Here is a 23,521-nt window from a genome sequence, read left to right on the forward strand (position 1 = left end):
CTACCAACCTGATTAAAGACATCACCATCTTTCACTCGATAATTATAGTTGTCTTCTAACTGGTCTTGCTCCATCTACTCCTTCCCCTTAAAATGTATTCTCCACACTGTAGCCAGAATGATCCTTTTTAAATGTTAAGTTAGAAAGATAATGTTATTCTTTTGCTCAAAAGTGTCCAGTAGTTTCCCATTCTACTCAATGTAAATGTCAAAGTCCTTTATCTGAGGTTTTCAAGGACAGACTCCCTGAGAAGGGGACATTTGGGCAAAGACCTGAAGGAGGTAAAAAAGAATAAGAATATCTGGAGGAAGAGCATTCCAGGTGGAAAGAAGAGTAAGTGACTACAAAGCCCTTTCTGACCTCACCTCCTGCTACCCTTCTGCTCAATCACTCTGCTCTAGCTACATTTAGCTTCCCCCCAGTTTCTTAAACATATCAGGCACACACCCCACCTTCAGGGCCTTTGTGCTTGCTCTTCTCTCTGCCTTTTATATAGGAAGCATCCCCTTTTCCTTGTTTATTTTCCTACTAAGGGTTTAAGATAAAAAAAACTTCTGCCAATTGTTTTACTTATTTATTATCTCTTTCCCCAAATTCTAATGTAAACTCCTCAAAGGCAAGGATTTTTGTCTAGCTTGTACAACTGTGCCCCCCAGCCTCTGGAACACTGTAAAGTACTTAGTTTATGTTCAGTACATATTTATACTCTAGCGCAACAACGCCCAATAGAAATTTCTGTGAAGATAGACATAGACTATGTCTGCGCTGTCTACCAACCACGTGTGCCTATTGAGCACTTAAAACATGGACAGTGAAATAGGTAAGTGGTAACTCTGGTGAAGGGTAAAACAGTACACAATACTCGGGAAGCCAGCACAACTTGTACAAGGCAAGGTTATGGAAGTTTCACAGACACATCCAATCTCCGAGGGACCGAACTGCTGGGCGGAGTGCTGTGGGAGCCATGGTCTCGGGGAACATCTACCTCAAGTGGCGTAACATAGTTTATAAAGAAAATATTCTACATTCTAGTTTGGTGAGTAGCGTCTGGGGTCTTAAAAGCCTGTGAGCAGCCATCTAAGAGGCTTCACTTGTCTCACCTCTTTGGGAGCAAGGGAGAAATGAGAAAAATTAAAGACACAAGTGAAAGATGAATCCAAAGGACTAATGGACCACAACTACCATGGCCTCCACCAGATTGCGTCCAATGCAACTAGATGGTACCCAGCTATCACCACTGACTGCTCTGATGGGGCTCACAATAGAGGGTCCTGGTCAGACCTGGGGAAAAATGTAGAACAAAATTTTAACTCACAAAAAAAAGACCAGGCTTACTGGCCTGACAGACACTGGGGAAACCCCAAGAGTATGCCGCCAGACACTCTTTTTGCTCAGTAATGAAGTCACTCATGAGGTTCACCCTTCAGCCAAAGATTGGACAGGCCCAGGCCCGTGAAACAAAACAAGACAAAAGGGGCACACCAGCCCAGGGGCAAGGACTAGAAGACAGGCTGGGACAGGAAAGCTGGTAATAGGGAACCCAAGGTCGAGAAGGGGAAAGTATTGACATCTCAAGGGGTGGTTAACCAACGTCATAAAACAATATGTGTACTGTTTAATGAGAAACTACCTTGTTCTGTAAACTTACATCTAAAGTACAACTAAAAAAAAAGCGAACCATCGTTAAAAAAATAAACACGGAGAGTGAGACTGAATAACTAGATTTTGTATTTTATTTAATTTTTAACTAATTTAAATATTGGACAGAGAAGTTCTAGCATTGTTCCTCAGTGACTTAGCTTTAAATGTTTTAATTTAATACATTTTGGCTGCCCCTGTATTTTATATTCCCATCTGAAAAGATTCCTTTCTTCGCTACAATTTTAAAAAAACAACTACAGTAACCACCCTAGTTCCTTCCTCACATCACAGCCAGACTTCTTAAAAGTTAGATACATTCACTTCTCAAATCGCACTCATTTTTCAATATACTTGATAATTCCATAGGAATAATAAACTTAACTTCCAAATTAAACTCATCATCTTACTCCCACTATTCCCTCCCCAAACTCTTCCTCCTCACCTGTTAGTGCACCATCTACCCAGCCGAACAAGGTAGAAACCTGGGCATCATGCTCGACAATCCAGTTACTTATTCAATCTACATTTTAAATCAAGCACCAAGACCTACCTATTCTACTTCTTTAAGACCTCAAATCCATCCACTTCTCTCCATCCTCACTACCCTAGTATTTATAGGCCATAAATATCTTTCAACCAGATAACTTCAGCAATCTCGTAATAGGTCTCCCTGCTTCCAATCTTGTTGCTCCTCCAATTCATTTTCTACATTAAAGACTAACCTTCCTTAATACAAATCTGATTATCTTATTCCTATGTCAATTCTTCAACGACTCCTCACTGCTCTTAGGGTAAGGTTCAACCTCTTTAACATAAACAAAATCCTATATCATTTGGCTTTAACTGTACAACTTTTTCTCTTGCCATGCCTACCCAATAGTCAACGTTCCAACCATAGTGAATTTCTTTAAGCTATTACGATATGTCCAGTTCTCACTTCCGCACATCTCAACATATCCTTCCCTCTCTGAGGTAACGCACTCCCTACCTCACTCCTCTCCCTGATTTAACATCTTCAAATTTCAGTTTATGGCCAAGAAGCACATTAAAAGATGCTCAACATCACTAGTCATTAACCAACCAGTTGCCACTAAGTTGATTCCAACTCATGGCAACCCTAAGTGTGTCAGAATAGAACTGTGCTCCACAGGGTTTTTAGTGGCTAATTTTTGAGAAGTAGATACTCAGGCCTTTCTTCTGAGATGCCTCTTGGTGGCCTCTAACCTCTAACATTCTGATTAGCAGCATAGCATGTTAATCATTTACACCACCCCAGAGACTTCCATTAGTCATTAAAAAACGCATTGCCATTGAGTCAATTCTGACTCATGGTGACCCTATAGGACAGAATAGAACGGCCCCATAGGGCTTCCAAAGCTGTAATCTTTACAAAAGCAGAATGCTACATCTTTCGCCCAAGGAGCAGCTCGTAGGTTTGAACTGTTGACCTTTCAGTTAGCAGCCAAGTGCCATGGCGCCACCAGGGCTCTTCATTAGTCCTTAGGAAAATACAAATCAAAACCACAATGAGATATCACATCATATCTACTAAGATTGCCATGATTAAAAAAATGGAAAATAATAGGCGTTCATGAGAATATGAGAAAATAGGAACCCTTATCCACTGATGTTGGGATTGCAAATGGTATAGCTGCTATGGAAAACACTCTAGCAGTTCCTCAGAAAGTTAAACTTAGAATTACCACACAATCCAGCAACTCTACTTCTAGGTATATACCCAAACAACTGAAAGCAGTAACACAGATACATGTACAACAATGTTCATTGGCACTATTCACAATAGCCAAAAGATGGAAAGAACCTAAATGCTGATGAACAGATGAATGGATAAACGAATGTGGTACATATAGACAATGAAATATTACTCAGTCATAAAGAGAAAATGAAGTCCTGATGAACCTTGAAAACATTATGCTGAATGAAATTAAGTTACTGCCATCAAGTTGATTCTGACTCATGACAACCCCATGTGTTACAGAGTAGATATACCTAAGGTTATTAGTGGTTGCCAGAGGTGAGGTGGAATGAGGGGGTAAAAAGGGACTCATTGCTTAGGAGACACTGAGCATCTGTTAAAGAGTGATGAAAAAATTTGGAAACATAATGGTGATAGTTACACAGCATTGTATGCACAGCTAACATAATGAAATTGTACAAGTATAGAATGTTGAAATGGCAAATGTTTCGTTGCAAATATATTTACCACAATTAAAAAAAAAATCTTAGTTTAGACATCACTTCTTCTAGGAAGCCTGCCTTGACCCAGCAAAATTGTTGCCCCTCTTACATGTTGCCAAGGCATTCTATACTTCCTCCCCAACAAAACAAATAGTTACTACACTTTAAATTGCCTCTCTTCCATGATGGAATGTAAGTTCCATGAAGCCAGAAATTCGTTAAAAAAAAAAAAAACTTCTTTCCACTGACTAATGCAGTACGGACACATTGTAATTGCTCCATAAATACATCTTAGAAGAAGGGTAAGAAAGAAAAGTACAAGGTAAAGAAGGAAGAAAAAAATCCATACGTGTTCTGTGTGGGCCATTCCAATTCCATCTTCCACTATTTGCTCTCCTCCTTCAATGTGCTGAACAATTCCAACTAATTTTCTTGAATAATCTGAGATTTCCTCAGTAAAGGTCCGTATGCAGTGAGCCATGTCTAAAATTGATGCTCGGATCTGATTTGCTTCTGGTTCCAATACTGAATGCTATAAAATGCAACATAATTATAGAAAAGAACTGATAGTATTGACTAATGATATTTTTAAAACACTATTTAAATTCCTATTTTAAACAGGCATCAGCCACAAGTGACTTTTATATTACATTTAGAAAAAAATACTAATTCCTCTTGAAACTTTCATAAGAAAATAATTTATCCTACAAAGAAATAATTTAAAACATGGAAGTGCATTTATCACTAGGAAAGAAACCAAGAGATTTTTTTAAATTGCACCATAACCGTTCATCAATAGACATCAATATTGTCAAAATGATACAGTACGTTATTTAAACATGCACACAAAGAAAACTCTTGTTTCCTACTAGAAAGCTATTTTTCAGTAAAGAAGCATAAGGCCTCTCTGAAATTTTGGTCCTGACATTCAGAAAGTAAATCTTTCACTTCATTTCATGCTACCAATCCCAACTTGTCCATCTTTTAGATCTTCTTCAATCCATACTTGTAGCATAAAGAATGAGGGCAGTGATCTTACTGGCTTGACAGAGACTGGAGAAATCCCAAAAGTATGCCCCAGACACCCTTTCCCCTCAGTAATGAAGTCACTCCTGAGGTCCGCCCTTCAACCAATGATTAGACGGGCCCATAAAACAAAATGAGACTGAAGGGGCATACCAGCCCAGGGACAAGGCCTAGAAGGCAAGAGGGGACAGGAAAGCTGGTAATAGGAACCCAAGGTAAAGAAGGCGAGAGTGTTGACATGTTGTAGGGTTGGTAACCAATGTCACAAAACAACATGTGTACTAATTGTTTAATGAGAAGCTGGTTTATTCTGTAAACCTTCATCCAAAGTATCAAAACAAAACAAAACAAAAAAGAATGAGGGCAGTAAAAAGAAATGGTGGGTAGGTAAAATAGCTACAGTCATTTAATTTAATCAAAATCATACCTTGTGACCTTGGTGTTTTCCATATTCTTTGCAGACACAACACATAAGTGGACTAGCTTGACAACCTTCTTCCAAGCAAACAAACTCAATGGCATGCACCTGGTGCTGAGAGCACATGGTTTTCTCATGAGGTTTATCAGCCAGAGGCACACGCTTGTGCTTTGCTAACGTCTTTGTGGAGTGAGTAACTTGGGAACACTCTGAGCACAAGTGAGTTGCACATACAGTGCAATATACAGATGCAACATGAGCTTCATCTTCATCACAACGAATGATGCTCTGATAAACAAAAGATTAATGTCTTAAAACTGAATACTAACCATTATAACATGGCATATTTTAACATCGAAAACCCTATCAACTCTTTTTTCTTTTATTTACCAGCCTTAATACATAAAAATATAATGGTAACTAAGTACAAAGGTCATTCACTACACATCTGAGAAAATATTCACTTCCAAGACTGACTACCAATATATGCTATGAATTTGAGGCCAAATTTAAACAATTTTTATAGAATCAGAGTCAGGGCAAAGGTATCATTTACCAAATCCCCTCACTTTGCATTTGAGGAACTAAACCAGAAAGAGGTTGTTGTTGTTAGGTGCCACTGAGTTGCACCCGACTCATATGGACCCTATGTACAACAGGACGAAACACTGTCTGGTCCTGTGCCATCCTCACAATCATTGTTATGCTTGAGCCCATTGTTGCTGCCACTGTGTCAATCCATCTCGCTGAGGGTCTTTCTCTTTTTCACTGACCCTCTACTTTACTGAGCATGATGTCCTTCTCCAGGGACAGATCCTTCCTGATTACATGATCAAAGTATGTGAGACATAGTCTCACCATCTTTGCTTCTAAGGAGCATTCTAGTTGTACTTCTTCCAAGACAGATTTGTTTGTTCTTCCAGCAGTCCGTGGTACATTTAATTCAAATTATGGATGCTATAATTTAGCAAACATCTTTACGGTATTCTCTGCATTTAGCCAAGATCCATTGACAGGAGCAATGATATCCCTCATTCCACGTCATCTTCTGGATCCCGCTTGAATTTCTGGCAGTTCCCTGTCAAGGCACTGCTGCAACAGTTTTTGAATTATCTTCAAAAAAATCTTACTTGTGTGTAATATTAATGATATTGTTTGATATTTTCCACATTCCGCTGGATCACCTTTCTTTGGAATGGGCACAAATACGGATCTCTTTCAAATTTGAGGACTAGTTTTTCTATCTCTGCAAAGAAAACTGTTGAAATTTTTATCAGAATTACACTGAATCTATAGATCACTTGGGTAGTATTGACATCTTAACAATCTGAAGTCTTCCAGTCCACGAACACTAAATGTCTTTCCACTTATTTAGGTGTTCTTTCACCTATTCCAGCAATGTTTTATAATATTCATTGTATAAGTCTTTCACATTCCTGGTTAAATTTATTGCTGGGTATTTAATCTTTTAGATGCTACTGTAAATGGAATTGTTTTCTTAATTTCCTTTTCAAATTGTTTGTCAGTAACAGGAACTCAACTGACTTTTGCGTGCTGACCTTGTACCCTAACTTCGCTGAATTCCTTTACTAACTCTAGAGGCTTTCTTGGGAGTTCTTTGGTATCATGTCATCTACAAAAAGGGATAGTTTTACATCTCCTGATCTGGATACCTTTTATTTTCTTGCCTTATTGCTGTGGCTTAGAATTTTAGTACAATATTGGCTAGCAGTGGTGAGAGTGTGCATACTTAACTTTTTCCCAAACTTACGGCGAAAGCTCTGCATAGTCAATCTTTCTCCATTGAGTATAATACTGGCTGTGTGTTTTTCAAAAGTGTCCTTAATTGTATTGAGAATTTCCCTTTTACTTCTAGCTTGTTAAGTGTTTTTATCATAAACAGGTGCTGTATTTTATCGAATGTGTTTTCTGTATCCATTGGGATAATGATGTGGTTCTTTTCCCTTGTTCTAATAACGTGATATACTACACTGACTGATTTTCTAATGTTGAACTACCTTTCCATTCCTGGAATAAAACCAACTTGGTCATGGTGCATAATTCTTTTAATATGATGCTGGATTCAGATTGCTAATATTTTATTGAGGAATTTTGCACTTATATTCATAAGATATATTGCTCAATAGTTTTCTTGTGACGTGTTTGGCTTTGGTGTCAGAGTAATACTAGCCTCATAGAATGAGTTAGGTAATATTCACTCCTCTTTCCACTTTTTGGGAGAGTCTGCAAAGGATTGGTGTCAAGCCTCTTTAAATGTCTGGCAGAACTTCTCACTGAAGCCATCTGGTCCAGGATTTTTTTTTTTTTGGTTGGGGGGAGTTTTTGATAACTGATTCAATCTCTCCACTGGAGATGGGTCTGTTAAGATTTTCTATTTCTTCTTGAATCAATTTAGGTAGAGTATGTGTTTCTACGGCCACCTGTCAGTAGGCGGTACTGTGGTGGCTTGTATCTTGCAAACCATTTGTCCATTTCACCTAAGTTTGGATTAGCTTTATTGTCTCCACTTTCATTTATTTTGGTTATCTGCATCTTCTGTGATTCTTTGTCAGCCTAGCCAAGGGTTCGTCGATTTTATTCATCTTTTGAAAGAACCAACTTCTGGTTTTGTTGATTCTATTGTTCTTCTATTCTCTATTTCATTTATTTCTGCTCTGATCTTTGTTATTTCCTTCCTTCTTGTAGCTTTAGGCTTAGTTTCCACTTCTTTTTCTAGTGCCTTAAGTTGCAGGCTTAGGCTACTGATTTGAGATTTTCCCTTTTTAATGTATTTACTGCTACAAACTTTCTTTTGAGCAATGTCTTCACTGTAAACTGTAGGTTTTGGTATGTTGTGCTTTTATTTTTCATTGAACTCTAAATATTTTCTGATTTCTCTGTTATTATCTTGACTCATTGGTTATTTAAAAGCATTTTGTTTAATTTCTGCATATTTTCATATTTTCCATTTATCCTTGTTATATATTTCTAGTTTCATTCCCTTGTTGTCGAAGAAGATACTTTGGACGACTTCAACTGTATTAAATTTCTTGAGACTTATTTTGTTATCTAGCGTATGGTCTACCCTGGAGAATGACTGATGTGCACTGGAGAATGTGTGTTGTTCTGCTGTTGGGTGGAGTGCTCTGTATGTCTATAAGGTCTAGTTAGTTTACACTGTTCTTCAAGTCCTCTATTTCCTTAATAACATTCTTTGTAAATGGTTTGTCCAATATTGAAAGTGGTGTACTGAAATGTCCAACTATTATTGTAGAACTGTCTACTACTCCTTTCAGTTCTGTCAGTGTTTACTTCATGTATTTTCGGTTTCTGATATTAAACCAAAAACAAACCCACTGCCAATGAGTCAATTCCAACTCACAGTAACCCTATAGGACAGATTAGAACTCTCATAGAGTTTTGAGGGTTGAAATCTTTACAGAAGCAGACTATATCGTTCTCCTGTGGAATGGCTAGTGGGTCTGAACTGCTGACCTTTTGGTTAGTAGCCAAGCACTTACCATTGTGCCACCAAGGCACCTTGTTTTAATGTCAGGTGCATATATTTTTTGATAATTCCTAAATACTTTTGATGAACTGACCCTTTTATCATTATATAAGGTCCTTCTTTGCCTCTTATAACAGATTTTGACTGATACTCTACTTTGTACGATATCAATATGACCACATTAGCTTACTTTTGGTTACCATTTGCACGGATTGTTTATTTCCGTTCTTTCACTTTCAGCCTGCTTGTGTCTTTGGGCCTAAGATGTGCCTCTTGTACACAGCATATGGATGATTTTTTTTTTTTTAATCCATTCTTCTACTCTCTGCCTTTTACTTGAAGTGTTTAGTCCATTTACTTTTAAGGTAATTAATGGCAAGAAAGGACTTACTTCTGTCTCTTTGTAAATTGTTTGTGTATCTTGTGCCTTTTTTGTCCCTCATTCCCTCCGATATTTTCATCATTTGTGTTCAGTTGATTTTTTTGGTGTTGAACCCTTTTGATTTCCTTCTTTTTACTTTCTGTGTATATTTTTTAGATATCTTTGTAGTTACCATGAAGGTTTCATTTAACATCTTAAATTTACAACTCAGTTAAAATTGATACTAACTTAAGTAACAGTCAAAAACTATTCCTCTATAGCCTCCCCCCTCTCTGTTGTTATTACCAATTACAGCTTTATACTTCATGTGTCCATTAACATAAATTAACTCTTATCTCATACGCATGTAACGTTATAAAGCCTATAGAACATAATAACTAAAGTTACTAACTGAAAATACCATAAAACTGGCCCTTGTATTTGGCCATGACATTTACTTTTATTGGAGATCTATTTTTCCTTATGTACAGATTCAAGTAGCTGTTTAGTATCCATTCCTTTCTATCAGAAGAACTCCCTTCAACATTTCTCGCAAGGCAGGTATGGTTGTAAAAAACTCCCTCAGCTTTTCTTTATCTGGGAATATCTTAATTTCACCCTTGTTTTGAAGGACAGTTTTGCTAGATAAAGAATTCTTGGTTGGCAGTTCTTTCTCTGATTCCATTGCTTTCTGGCCTCCAAAGTCTCTGAGGCAAAATCAGCATTTAATCTTATTGAGATACCTCATATATGACACTTTGCTACTCTCTTCTTCCTTTCAGGATTCTCTATCTTCAGTTTCAAGAGTTTGATTATAATGTGTCTTGGTATGGGTCTCTTTAGGTTTATTCTACATAGAGTTTGTTGAGCTTCAGGGGTTTGCAAATTCAAGTCCATCAACAAATACGAAAAGTTTTCTGCTATTATTTCTATGAATAGCCTTTCTGTCACTTTCTCTCTCCACCTTTTGGGTTTCCCATGATACATATGTTGTTTACTCGATGGTGCCTCACAATTTCACTTGGCTTTGCTCATTTCTTTATTCTTTTCTCCTGTTTCTACTAAAACTCAATAATTTCAAATGCCTTGCCCTCTAATTAATTTATTCTTTCCTTGGCTAGTTCAACTCAATTGTTGAATCCCTCTCATAAATTTATTCTAGTTATTATATTCTTCAGTTCCAACATCTCTGGTTCTTTTTGACGTTTAGTATTTCCTTATTGAAACTCTCATTTTGTGTCTTGCTTTCCTTTAGTTCATTGTCCATGTTTTCATTCACTTATGAGAATCCAAAAAAATCCAAAAGCCCACCTTGCCGCCAAGCTGGTTCTGACCCATAGCAACCCTATAGGACAGAGTTGAACTGCCCCATGGGATTTCTAAGGAGCACCTGATGGATTCATACTGCTGACCTTTGGGTTAGCAGCTGTAGCTCTTAACCACTATGCACTCGACAGCACTGGGTTATTTTGCCCATAGGTGGCACAAATAGTTAAGCACTTGACTACTAGCTGAAAGGTTGGTAGTTCAAACCCATCAGCACTTTGTTTCTGAAAGGTCACAGCGTTGAAAATCCTATGTAGCAGTTCTACTCTGCACACATAGGGTTGTTACGAATCATAATCAACTTCACGGCAAACAACAGCAACAACATTTTGCCTATTAATTGGGCTTCCATGGGGCTGTTCTTTCAATTGGGCCACTCTTTCCTGTTTCTTTTCATGCCTTGTAATTCTTTGTTGAAACGGACACTTAAGTATTTACTGTCGTAACTCTGGAATTCAAATTCTTTCTATCCCCAAGGACTGCAATTGTGTGTCTTTTTTCCCCTAATCGTTGAAGACTATAATAGTCTATCTTCTTAGCAACCACTTCTAACTATTGCTGAAATAAGTGCCCTCCAAAATATGTGTAGACATCAAGGACTCTGATGTACAGCCCAAGTCCTCGTGTTTTCAAGGAGGAAAAAAACAAATAGCAGAATACAGAAACTATCTGATTCTTCCACAGTAAAAGTAAGGAATTACTGTTATTACTTGATGTAGGCTGTGGTCAACTGTTTAGTGTCTTTTCCAAGCTTTTTGGAAAGCATGTGTTTCATTTCTGATACCTCTGTTTTCCATCAGTGGCCAGACTGATTCCACCAGAGGACTCCCTGGACCTTTGGATCTATTTGCAAAAACATGGTGCAAAGAAAGGGTCAAAATCTCCACAATCACCTGAGGTTTTCAGGGTATCCCCTGACCAAGTCATTTCCACAAACTGTACAGCCCCAGAAACATTGAGGATAAGGTTCATACTGCCTGCCCTGGCACCAGCCAGCCGCTTGGTGCACATGATTCACCTAGGAAAGATCATCAACTTATCCCTTCACCAAACACTTCGCTGGTTGAGTTAAATGTCTGCTCTGTTTCTAGAGTGCCAAAAGAGTTAATTCCAAGTGCTCTTCCCAAGCAATAGATGATTTGGGGGGGGGTGGAGGGGGAGGGGGGCAGACCTTTGAAACTTCCTAATCCACTATTTTACCTAATTACACTTTGCTTTTAAAGTTCTAACTTTGTAAGAAATTCTCAGGCAAGCCCTTCTCCTATAGCCCTTGGAACCCTATTGTTTGCAACCATTACACTAATTATTCATATTTTAATCAGAGAGTTTGCAGCTGGCAGGTGCCTTGCTGCTTCCCCCAATCCTGTGGTGGCGCGAAGGCTAGCCATTCCATGATGACTGCACCTCCTCAGTTCTTCCAGCAGTCTCCAGACAAATATAAAGAATCACACACAACAGTTCACAAGCAAAAGCTAAGTCTATTCCCCACACTCCTAGACCAAAGGAGGGCAAGCTACCCAGTTCATAGCAGGATGCAAAAGGTCTGTTACACCTCCCCCTGCCTCACAGGCGGTGGGGGGGGAGCGGAGAGGAGGAAGGGTGTATATAATAAAGACACATGCTTTCTTACCATGTTGCCCTCAGATACCATAATTCTTTGACTGGTTTCCAGAGTTTTGAGTTCATTAGTTTCACCATTTACACTGCCATTTTCCCTTAAACCAAAACCATACCAAACACATTGCCATCAAGTCAATTCCAACTCATAGCAATCCTATACGACAGAGTAGAACTGGCCCACACAGTTTCCAAGGCTGTAATCTTTATGGAAGTAGACTGTTACATCTTTCTCCTATGGAGCAGCTGGTGAGTTCAAACTGCCAACCTTTCAGTTAGAAGACAAGCACTTAATTACAGCGCCACCAGGGCTCCCCATTTTGTGTTCTTGCTGCTAGGTGTCATTAAGTTAGTTCTGACTCATAGTGACCCTATGTACACCAGAACGAAACACTGCCCAGTCCTGCACCATCCTCATAATCATTGCTATGCTTGACCCACTGTTGCAGTCACCATGTCAACCCATCTCATTGAGGGTTTTCCTCTTTTTCAATAATTCTGTACTTTACTAAGTGCCATGGATTGAATTATATCCCCCCAAAATATGTGTCAACTTGGTTAGGCCATGATTCCCAGTATTGTGTGGTAGTCCTCCATTTTGTGATTGATATTATTTCCCTATGTGTTGTAAATACTAATCTCTGCCTGTAGTTAATGAGATAAGATTAAATTATGTTAAGGAGGATTAGGGTGGGATGTAACAGCCTTACCCAGGTCACATCCCTGATCCAATGTAAAGGGAATTTCCCTGGGGTATGGCATGCACCACCTTTTATCTTACCAGAGATAAAAGGGAAGCAAGCAGAAAGTTGGGGGCCTCAAACCACCAAGAAAGCACCACTGGGAGCAGAGCATGTCCTTTGGATCCAGGGTTCCTGCAGAGAGAAGCTCCCTGTCTGCAGGAAGATTGATGACAAGGATCTTCCTCCAGAGCCAACAGAGAAAGTCTTCTTCTGGACCTGAAGCCCTAAACTTGGACTTCTAGCCTCCTAGGCTGTGAGAGAAAAAGCTTCTGTTTGTTAAAGCCATCCACTTATGGTATGGAAACCCTGGTGGCGTAGTGGTTCAATGCTACAGCTGCTAACTTAAAGGTCGGGAGTTTGAATCCATCAGATGCTACTGGGAAACTCTATGGGGCATTTCTACCCTGTCCTATAGGGTTGCTACTGAGTCAGAATCAACTCGACGGCAATGGGTTTGGTTTTCATTTTGTACTTACGGTATTTCTGTTACAGCAGCACTAGATGACTAAGACAGAGTTTGGTATCGGGAGAAGGGTGCTGCTGTAACAGATACCTAAATTCTGGAAGTGGTTTTGAAGCTGTGAATGGATAGAGGACTCAGAAAGAAATGAGAAGAGCTGTTAACTGGTGACTGCAGACCTCGAGAAGCAGCGGCAGAGAACTAGCACCAGCAGAACCAAGAGATCAGCAAGAGAGGGGACTGGAGCCAACTCATTGAGCAAGAGAGCTGAGTGCCTTTGCACAGGAGGCTCCTGGTGAAGTGATGCCTCTGAGCACTTATTGGTGGAGCTAGGCTTGACGACCCAGGGAGCAAGAGAGCTGAGTGTCTTATGGCTGAAGTTTACTGACAAGAGCGGGATGCCTCAAGGCATTTATTGGTGGAACTACAGGGCTTTAGAACACTTGCCCGAGCAGGGCAGAAATGGGCAGTGAGGCCAGAAAGGAAGCAGAAAGACAAGGATCTTCCTCCAGAGCCAACAGAGAAAGGCTTCCCCTGGGGCTGACATCCTGAACTTGGATTTCTAGCCTACTAGACTGTGACAGAATAAACTTCTGTTTGTTAAAGCCATCCACTTCTGATATTTCTGTTACATCAGCACTAAATGACTAAGACACCAAGTGTGACGTCCAGAATTCTCCAAGGACTGGTTCCTCTTGATAATATGTGCAAAGTATGTGAGACAAAGGCTCACCATCATCGCTTTCAAGTAGCACTCTGGCTATACTTCTTCCAAGACAGACTTATTTATTCTTCTGGCAGTGCATAGTATATTCAATATTCTTTGCCAACACCATAATTCAAAGGCATCAATTCTTCTTCAGTCTTCCTAATTCATTGCCCAGCTTTCATATACACATGAGGTGATGAAAACACCACGGCTTGCGTCAGGTACACCTTAGTCCTCAAAGTGACACCTTTGTTTTTTAACACTATAAAGAGGTCTTTTGCAGCAGATCTGCCCAACGCAACACATCATTCGATTTCTTGAGTACTGCTTCCAAGGGCGTTGATTACGGAGCCAAGTAAAATAAAATCCTTGCAACTTCAATCTTTTTGAAAGATCTTCAGCAAAATTTTACTTGTGTGTGATATTAATGCTATTGTTAGATAATTTCCACATTTGGTTGGATCACCATTCTTCGGAATGCACACAAATATGGATCTCTTCCAGTCAGTTGGCCAGGCAGTTATCTTCCAAATTTTGTGGCACACACAGGTGAGCACCTCCAGTGCTGCATCCATTTGTGGAAACATCTCAGTTGGTATTTCATCAATTCCTGATGCTCTGTTTTTCGCCATTGCCTTCAGTGCAGCTTGGGCTTCTTCCTTCAGTGCCATCGGTTCTTGATCATATGCCACCTTCTGGAATGGTTGAACGTGGAACAATTTTTTTTGGTACGGTGTATTTCTTCCATCTTCTTTCCTGTGTCATTCAATATTCTCCCCAAAGAATACTTCAATATTACAACTCGATGCTTGAATTTTTTAAATTGTTTCAGCTTGAGCAATGCCGAGTATGCTCTTTCATTTTGGTTTGCTAGCTCTAGGTCTTTAGACATTTCATTGTAATACTTTACTCTGCTTCTAAAGCTGCCCTTTGAAATCTTCTATTCAGCTCTTCTATTTCATCATTTCTTCTATTGCCTTTAGCTACTCTATGTTCAACAGTAAGTTTCAGAGTCTTTCTTTCCTTTTGGTCTTTTCTTTCTTTCCTGTCTTTTTAATGACCTCTTGTTTTCTTCATGAGTGATGTCCTTGACATCATCCTATAACTCATCTAGTCTGTGGTCATTTGCCTTACGCCCACCCTTATTATTCTCACTGATTCACTTTTAAAATAAAGGAGAAGTAGAAATCAATCTGACTTTTTGTCTGCCTTATGTGGTTTTGGAAACCCTGGTGACGCAGTGGTTAAGTGCTACGGCCGCTAACCGAAGGGTCAGCAGTTCGAATCCGCTAGGTGCTCCTTGGAAACTCTATGGGGCAGTTCTACCCTGTCCTATAGGGTTGCTATGAGTCGGAATCGACTTGGCAGCACTGGATTTGGTTTTGGGTTTTATGTGGTTTTAAAGTTAGCTACCAAAATCATTAACTATTATTTACTACGATCATTCTTACATGCAAAACTATATAAGAAAGCCATGTTCTCTATTACATAAGCTAGGCAGACAATTTGTTAAGTGCTAGAAATGTACTGTAACACGTGAATAGATTTTTTTCTAGTATTTACCAGGCATCTGCCTTTCCAGATAAAAGACGTACATGTTACATGTAATTTAACCTTTTCTTGAAGATATCTAATAGCAGTTATTCTCTCAGCAGCTACTGCTACCTTTGAAGTGTTTTTGCCTCTACTGTAAATGGCCTCTTTCATAGAGTTTTCCAGAGACAGTGTCACCATTCAAGTTGGAGGTGCTGCCAGTTCTTTCTTTCCTTGTGCTTTGCTGTTGAATGATTTTCTTTTACATCCTCTACTCCAATGTAGCTTCCACATTCTTTGTACTCTTCCATAATATTTTTATTCTTTCACTTTATCCTTTGATACAATTGACACAAGGAGAATACGTCACACATAAAATATAATCCAGTGTAGCATTTTCAAAGAATTTAAGTTTTGTATTTACTTTTGTTCTCTTGGGAATATGTTGCCTTCAGAACTGTAATATAATGTAACTGTAATGTTGAAAAGTTGTGTTTCTAGAAATATGCCTGCTGGATTAAGTGCAATTATGTTGTGCTTTAATGGCAGATACTTTAAAAGAAAAAAATCACGTTCATAAATATTTCACCAAGTTCAATCAATACCTCTCCAGATATCCCAATGGCTTCTTCTGCAGCTCCATACTGACCAATATGTCCATTCTGTAGCCGTTCTAAAAGCTCCAACAAAGCAAAATTTTTTTTCAATCCCCAGACACCTGAATCTCCTAGAACATAACAAAAAAACTAAATTTAACAAAACAATATCAATTATTTTAACCCATACTTCAACAGTAATTTCTAAGTGATATAGTTTAATCACTAATAATGTCTACACTTTAAAAATTCAAATTTTCTCCATTTTTATTTTAAGTCATAACAGTTGTCTTTTTAATATTCTCTTAAAAAAAAGTACCCCTCACCATACTTTAAAGTTATGATACCATTTAATTTAAAAAACCCTATTTTGTCACTGACTTTTGCTCTTTATAGTAAAATATGGACTTCCAAATATTTTTTTAACACCAGCCTACAGTAAGAAATACTTTTTACATTGCAAGCCAAGACAACATACATATACACAACTGAAGCAAACATTTCACAAAGCATATTTTTTGGGGGAAAAAAAAAATTTACCCTTTCAGTATGCAATGCGCTGGTATTTTTTATTCTATTTATTTTTTCAAAAAACGATGTTCATTATCAATTAAATTGATTTCATGACCAGTGAATTACGACCCATATTTGAAAACCATGGTACTAAAGATACACTTCAACCTAAAAGACTCCATTTCTAAATAAACTGGAATTAGAACATCTGAAGATATTTTCTCCACCCCTTCTCTAATCTGTAGTAGTAAATGCTTAAACTCCTTTTCACACAAATATACGGAGTCTCAAATCAAAGCAAGACAACAATTCCTAATAGGTAGATAAAACTGTAAGCACTTCTGAGTAAGGCCCAAAGCTTCTCTTCCCCGAAACTCAGCACACAAATCCAGGTAAGTGTGTGTACGTGCAGCTGCATGCACACATGCATGCGCGCACACACACACGTGAACACACCTTTCCTGAGCTTATACATAAAAGCAAGATCCTTTGGCAGTTAGAAGGAACACCTTTCTGCTGATAGCGAGCAGAAGCAACAAATTCCATTTAAGACACAGCTGCTACCTAATACATGTTTGTTAAATGAGTATATGAAAGGATGATAAGGCCTTTGGCTGCAGGGATCCCCTTTCTCTTGGCTCCTCTTTTCTAAAAGAGGAAGCTTTTCTTGTTGTGGATCTTCAAAAAACTTCAAACTAGACCAAATGTCCATCCCCCTCTCTGGCTTCTTTGACTTCCTTTCCCAAGTACCTTCATGTAGCCCACCCAGTATTTCCTCTCAGCCTTGCCATCCCAAAAAAGCTTTCTCCTTAAGTGTTTTTTTTACCCATACTCTATAACAACCCGAGTTCTATTCGCTCTGTTTTTAGAAAGATTAAGAAGTATACTAAATGAGTCCTTTATTTAAAATTATGGTGTTAATAACTTCTCAAATATCCAGTTATTATATAATTAACATACACATAAACTCCTAGCAGTATCTATCTACTGCCTAGTATATGACTTAATACATCTGTAACTGTCAAAACAACTCTATAATCTCAGCTGCTTACAATACCAAGAAAGATTTATTTTTCGATCCTGCAACATCTCAGGGAGCTGGAGAAGAAGTAAGAGAGGCTCTGTTTCCTACCGTACTCACTCAGGAACACAGATCACTGAGTCTTCAGCCACCGGGACCATCTCTAGTCACAGTAGGAGGGAGAAAGATTTATAGCAAACCATAAACCTCCTCTTAAATGGTGAAGTGGTGACCACTTCACTTTTGCTCACATTTCACTATTTAAAAGGAAATCACAGAACCGTATCTAACTATACAAAGACAAGAAAGTATAACCTAACCATGTGGACAGAAGAGGGGAACTGGAAATATCAGTGAACAGTACGATTACTACCACAAATAACTACTGATATGCTTTTTGGACTAGAGAAGAATTTTGATTATTATCTCTCACATTAACAGTGGTTTTCTCCTCTAGAAGGAGGAATTACAAATGAATTTTTTTCTTTACACTTCTCTATATTTTCAAATTTCCCGCAATGCATATATATTACTTCCATAATACCATTTAAAAATACATTAAAAAAAAGAATGATCCAACTATACCAAGGGTCACTAACATATATTCCACAAGCTAGCATCACAGTAAAAATTTAACCTACAAGCTGTATTACTCACAATCTATAACCAAGGCAGATTTGTTCGTTTGTTCTAATGCTGATACTGCAATAGCAATCAAGTTCGATTTCAACATAGGATATGACTAACCATGCCCTGTCATAAATTCCTAGTTTAACTAAAAGTTGAAGGTGGCAACAACCCACCTTCTAACATGACTATAAAGAAGGTGCAATGCCCTTTCAAAATGGCACTGAAAAAAAGTCTATTCTTCACCGAAAGTCACCGTTTCTATAAATTAGTCTTATGTAAAGAAAACTGTATGATATGTGTATGTCTTAGAGAATAAAAGCTCACAAAAAAGAATCTCAAAATAGAGACACCTTCTCCCACCCGTTATTTCCTGGCTAATAGTAAGTTAATAGTATCCATAATAATGCTTTCACTGTTCCATATTAGTCAGGCAAATTGGGTGTACTACTTATTTACATCAAATACCACCAAATCTTTAAGAAATGCTATTCTTTCTCTACAAGAAAACATTTTAAAACAAGTTTCTTATCATATTAAAGTTTACCAGTCTAAATATCTAGACATTCACTTCCTTTTTTTAGTGGATAAATTATTTTGATGTGTTCCACTTGACATACAGCATGAATAAATTAAAGAAGTCTTAAAACAACACTGCTACTAACCTGAAAAAAAAATGGCAATCTTAAAATACCTATTTTGAAGAAAATTTCCTTATCAAAAAGAAGAAACTTACGGAACTTAGGTCTGTAAAATAACTGTTCAAATAAATGTTAATAAATGTTGTTATTTCCAAATCTGGTATCCCAAGGTAATAATTCATTTTGAAATATATGAAGTTTTAAAAGTATGCAGGAAAGTGAAAGCGATTCACAAGACCTTTAACCTCACATTTTAACAGGAAATATGAGATGGGTATCACAAATAACAAACATTTCTGTCTCTTGAGTGAGTAAATAAAAACATGTTGAGACTCAAATTACTTATCTGTATTTTCATTACTTATTCATTTATAAAGAAAACATTGTTCAGGCAAATGATTTACTCTGTGACAAATATTCTTATTTCTTTGAATAAGGAGCATACGTTTCTTCAGGTGTATTAAAGCTTTTCACATACAAGTTGTAATGCAATGGATCACTTTTGTGTGGCCTTTCTCGCCATGGTCTAGCAATTCCCACCCAGGTGATTGGGCAGGGCTGTGCAAATTAGGAAATTGTGGCCCACCAAGGGGATTGGTCAGTTCTGCCTTAAAACAGAGCAAATTCCAGAGCAGAGAGCAGATATCCCACCACTAAGCCAGTAAGGAAGAACAGCCAGGAGTGGAATGTGCGTCCTTTGGACCTGGGATCACTGCACTGAGACGCTCTTGGACCCAAGAGGCAGAGAGAGCTGTGCGGTAGCAGAGAAGCAGTGGCAGGAGAGACTGGCAGGAGACTGTGCAGTAGACTTCCCAGCCCAAGGAGTAAGAAAGTTTAGTGCCTTAGGGCCAAGACTTACTGGGGAGTAAGGTGCCTCTGGGCACTTGCTGGCAGGGGCTAAAAGAGCTTTGTAACACTTGCCTGAGCAGGGCAGAGGCCTAGGGCCAGAGAGAGGTATGCTTGTGAGCACAGCTGAAAAGAGGTTGTCCTGATGGAACAACTGTATCCTGAGCGTTCCTGAGCCTGAATTATAATGTTACTTCCCTAATAAACCCCATAATCGTTAGTATTGTCTCTGAGTTCTGTGCGCCCATTAAAATAAATTATCAAACTCAGTACAGAAGTAAAGAGTGCCGTGGGAGGGACGGTTGGTGTCAGAATCGGTAAAGATGGTGGAGAGAGGAGGTATGTCTGACCTCCATGTCATGGGAAGCAACCTGGGGCTGTTGATACTGATTCTACTTCCACGCCCCGACCCCACCTCTGCCCGGGAAGTGAGAGGAAGTCAGACACACCCCCCATGCCATTTTTACACAAATATTGAACATAATCATCTCAGAAGATGAAGTAAAATCAGTAACTAAGATTGGATTAGTTTTTAAGACTAATGTCATGGATTGAATTATGTCCCCCCAAAAATGTGTGTATTAACTTGGTTAGGTCACAATTCCCAGTATTCTGTGGTTGTCCTCCATTTTGTAATTTTATGTTAAAGAGGATTAAGATGGGATTGAAACACCTCTACCAGGTCACATCCCTGATCCAATGTAAAAGAGTTGCCCTGGGGTGTAGCCTGCACCACTTTTTATCTCTCAAGAGATAAAAGGAAAAGCTCAGTAAAAATTATTATAAAAAAAAAAAAAGAGAGATAAAAGGAAAGGGAAGCTGGCAGAGAGTGGGGACCTCACACCACCAAGAAAGCAGTGCCGGGAGCAGAGCGCATCCTTTGGACCTGAAGTTCCTGAGCTGAGATGCTCCCAGACCAGGGGAAGACTGTTGCATCACAAGGATCTTCCTTCAGAGCTGACAAGAGACAGAAAGCCTTCCCTGGAGCTGGTGTACTGGATTCGGACTTCTAACCTATTGCACTCAGAGAATAAACTTTTCTCTGTTAAAGCCATCCGTTTGTGGTATTTCTGTTATAGCAGCACTAGATGACTAAGACAACTACTAACCTTAATAGAAATCCAGGCCTTCTAAAATCTCCTTGCAATTTTATTACTTTAAGTATCAAGTGGGAAGAAATTGTTTACTAAGACATTTATATTACATGAACATTTTAAAATCTTGAATATATATACATACATATTTTCCTACCTAGGTCTGTCACTTGTCGATCAAAGGGGCAACGGATGGCTCTTCCATGAAGAGGTAGGCGGGTGAGGCAGTCATGACAGACTGTGTGGCCACAAAGCAGAAGACGAGGAACTTTGTCTCCTTGCAAAGAAAAGACATCTTCACAAACCCCACACTCCAGCACCTAATATTTAGAAAGGGAACATGCGCATTTTAAGTGACTTTAAAAGCATACACATTTTAGGTTAACAAAAACTGGTCTAATATATTGACTCAATTACATCAGACAAATTATTCCTCCATAGAAAAAAGGCTTGGGTTGTAAAACCTTAAATTACTTTTTGTCATTTCATCTGACAGACCCCTCCAAAATTGTATCACAGTGAAATCTCCTTAAAATACTAAGTGTTTGGGACCAAGATAATAAATGCAAATGAACATTGTCTTTATTGTTTAAAAATGGTGACTAAGACCCCGTAAGAGCTGGATCTTTAACACCAATATATAAGTCTAAGGAAGTTGAGTACTTAAGCAATTTCTCTGCAATTGCCTAAACCCCAGTAAACCATCATTAATTTGAACTAAAATAATTTGAAATTTGTGCTGCGATGACAATTTACCTTTATAAATGTCAAACTTGTTAAGAAAAGACTGCATGTAATTTTCAAGTATCTTCTAATAGCCATTTACATCATATAAAAGGAAGAAAGTAATCAGTTTAAACTTCAATTCCTTATTCTTTGTAACTAAATATGGCCCTGGGTTTAAAAATATTTTGTTCATTTAGTTCCAACTACAGGTAAATGACTTATCCAAGGCCACACAGTCAGTCAAAAGAAAGGCTACAAGAATTGGCATATTCTAATACCCTGGCCCAGGAGTTTGTTTTTTTAAAAATAATTTTCAATGTGCTTTAAGTGAAAGTTTACAAAACAAGTCCGTCTCTCACATATAAACTTATATACACCTTACTACATACTCCCACTTACTTTCTCCCTAATGAGTCAGCCCATTCCCTCCTTCCAGTCTCTCTTTTCGTGACCATTTTGGCAGTTTCTAAACCTCTCTACCCTCCTATCTCCCCTCTAGACAGGAGATGCCAACAGAGTCTCAAGTGTCTACCTGATGCAAGTAGCTCACTCCTCATTAGCATCTCTCTCCTACCCATTGTCCAGTCCAATCCTTGTCTGATGAGTTGGCTTCGGGAATGGTTCCTGTCCTGGGCCAACAGATGGTTTGGGGGCCATGATCACTGGGATTCTACTAGTCTTAGTCAGACCATTAAGTCTGGTCTTTTTATGAGAATTTGGGGTCTGCATCCCACTGTTCTCCTGCTCCCTCAGGGGTTCTCTGTTGTGCTCCCTGTCAGGGCAGTCATTGGTTGTGGCCAGGCACCATTTAGTTCTTCTGGTCTCAGGATCATGTAAGTCTCTAGTTAATGTGGCCCTTTCTGTCTCTTGGGCTGAGTTTATGTTTCATAGTCAACAAACTATATTAAGGTAACAATTTTGGTACTTTTATTTCTAAATATATCTGATGTGTTCCACAGCTTTAATTAATATTTTAAAATACCCAAACTGCACCCCAAATTGTACCTCACACTCATGTGCCTGGCATTCAAGACATGCTACAATCTGGTCCCTGCCCTATTGCTTCATAAGGAGCCCTTGTGGCACAATGGTTAAGCACTCAGCTGCTAACCGAAAGGTCAGCAGTGCATATCTGCCAGTGGCGCCACAGAAGAAAGACCTGACAACCTGTTCCCATAAAAATTACAGCCTAGGAAACTCTATGGGACAGTTCTACTCTGCCCTATGGGTCACTATGCTTTGAAATCGACTCAACGGCACACAAAAACAACAAAAATCACTTCCTAACCAGGCCCTTCAGATCTTCTGCTCCAATTGTATCAAACAACTTGTAGTTCCCAGAATATGACAAACTGTTTCATGCCTCTTTCTTTACACTAATGCAGAGAAAACAGCTAAGTAGGTATTTTTCTACCAGATCCTTTTTTTCTTTTAATACACCACCAAGTTCCTAAATAACCTTATGTTATACCTCAGGTCTACCTACTGCTCAGTCCAACTGAATGACCTGCTATCCTTTGTTCTCTCACACCTCCCCTCCCCTGCAATGTCCTACAAAATAAAAATTTAAGTATACTTCAGCCAGAACTGCCAGAACCTTCCTCCCCTCAATACACACACAGCACAAGGTTAAAAAAAGAAAGCAAGCCAGGACAGAAATCAGACTGAATCCATTAAAATTTTACTTAACTTTGCAATTTGGCCTCATGTTTGAAATGCAAGCATCTTTTACTATAAATAAACTTTTATTTCATAACTGCCTAACTGCTCAGTATGGTTCAAAAGAAGCCTAAATGTAAACTCAGTTCACAGAAAATGAAATAAAACAGCTCTTTAAATATATGAAAAAATGCTCAACCTCACTCCGGATAAGAAAATGCAAATTAAATCTACACAGATACCTTTCTTCAGACTAG

General features: G+C 38.6%; 1 protein-coding gene across 2 annotated transcripts in view; it reads right to left on the reverse strand.

Annotated features, from left to right (window-relative positions):
* TRIM23 (tripartite motif containing 23) overlaps positions 1-23,521 on the reverse strand; it is a 51,972-nt gene that overhangs the window by 24,003 nt on the left and 4,448 nt on the right. The window contains exons 2-5 of one of the 2 annotated variants that reach the window (XM_049864394.1): positions 21,037-21,199; positions 16,147-16,268; positions 5,294-5,572; positions 4,190-4,372 (exon numbers count right to left, since the gene is read on the reverse strand). In XM_049864394.1, coding sequence (XP_049720351.1) covers positions 4,190-4,372; positions 5,294-5,572; positions 16,147-16,268; positions 21,037-21,199 — 747 coding nt within the window. Of the gene's footprint in view, positions 1-8; positions 124-4,189; positions 4,373-5,293; positions 5,573-16,146; positions 16,269-21,036; positions 21,200-23,521 lie in introns of those variants that run through there. The other variant, XM_049864402.1, reaches the window with a different exon arrangement.

The sequence above is a fragment of the Elephas maximus genome, chromosome 2, assembly GCF_024166365.1.
Source record: "Elephas maximus indicus isolate mEleMax1 chromosome 2, mEleMax1 primary haplotype, whole genome shotgun sequence".
Taxonomy (NCBI): Eukaryota; Metazoa; Chordata; class Mammalia; order Proboscidea; family Elephantidae; genus Elephas; species Elephas maximus.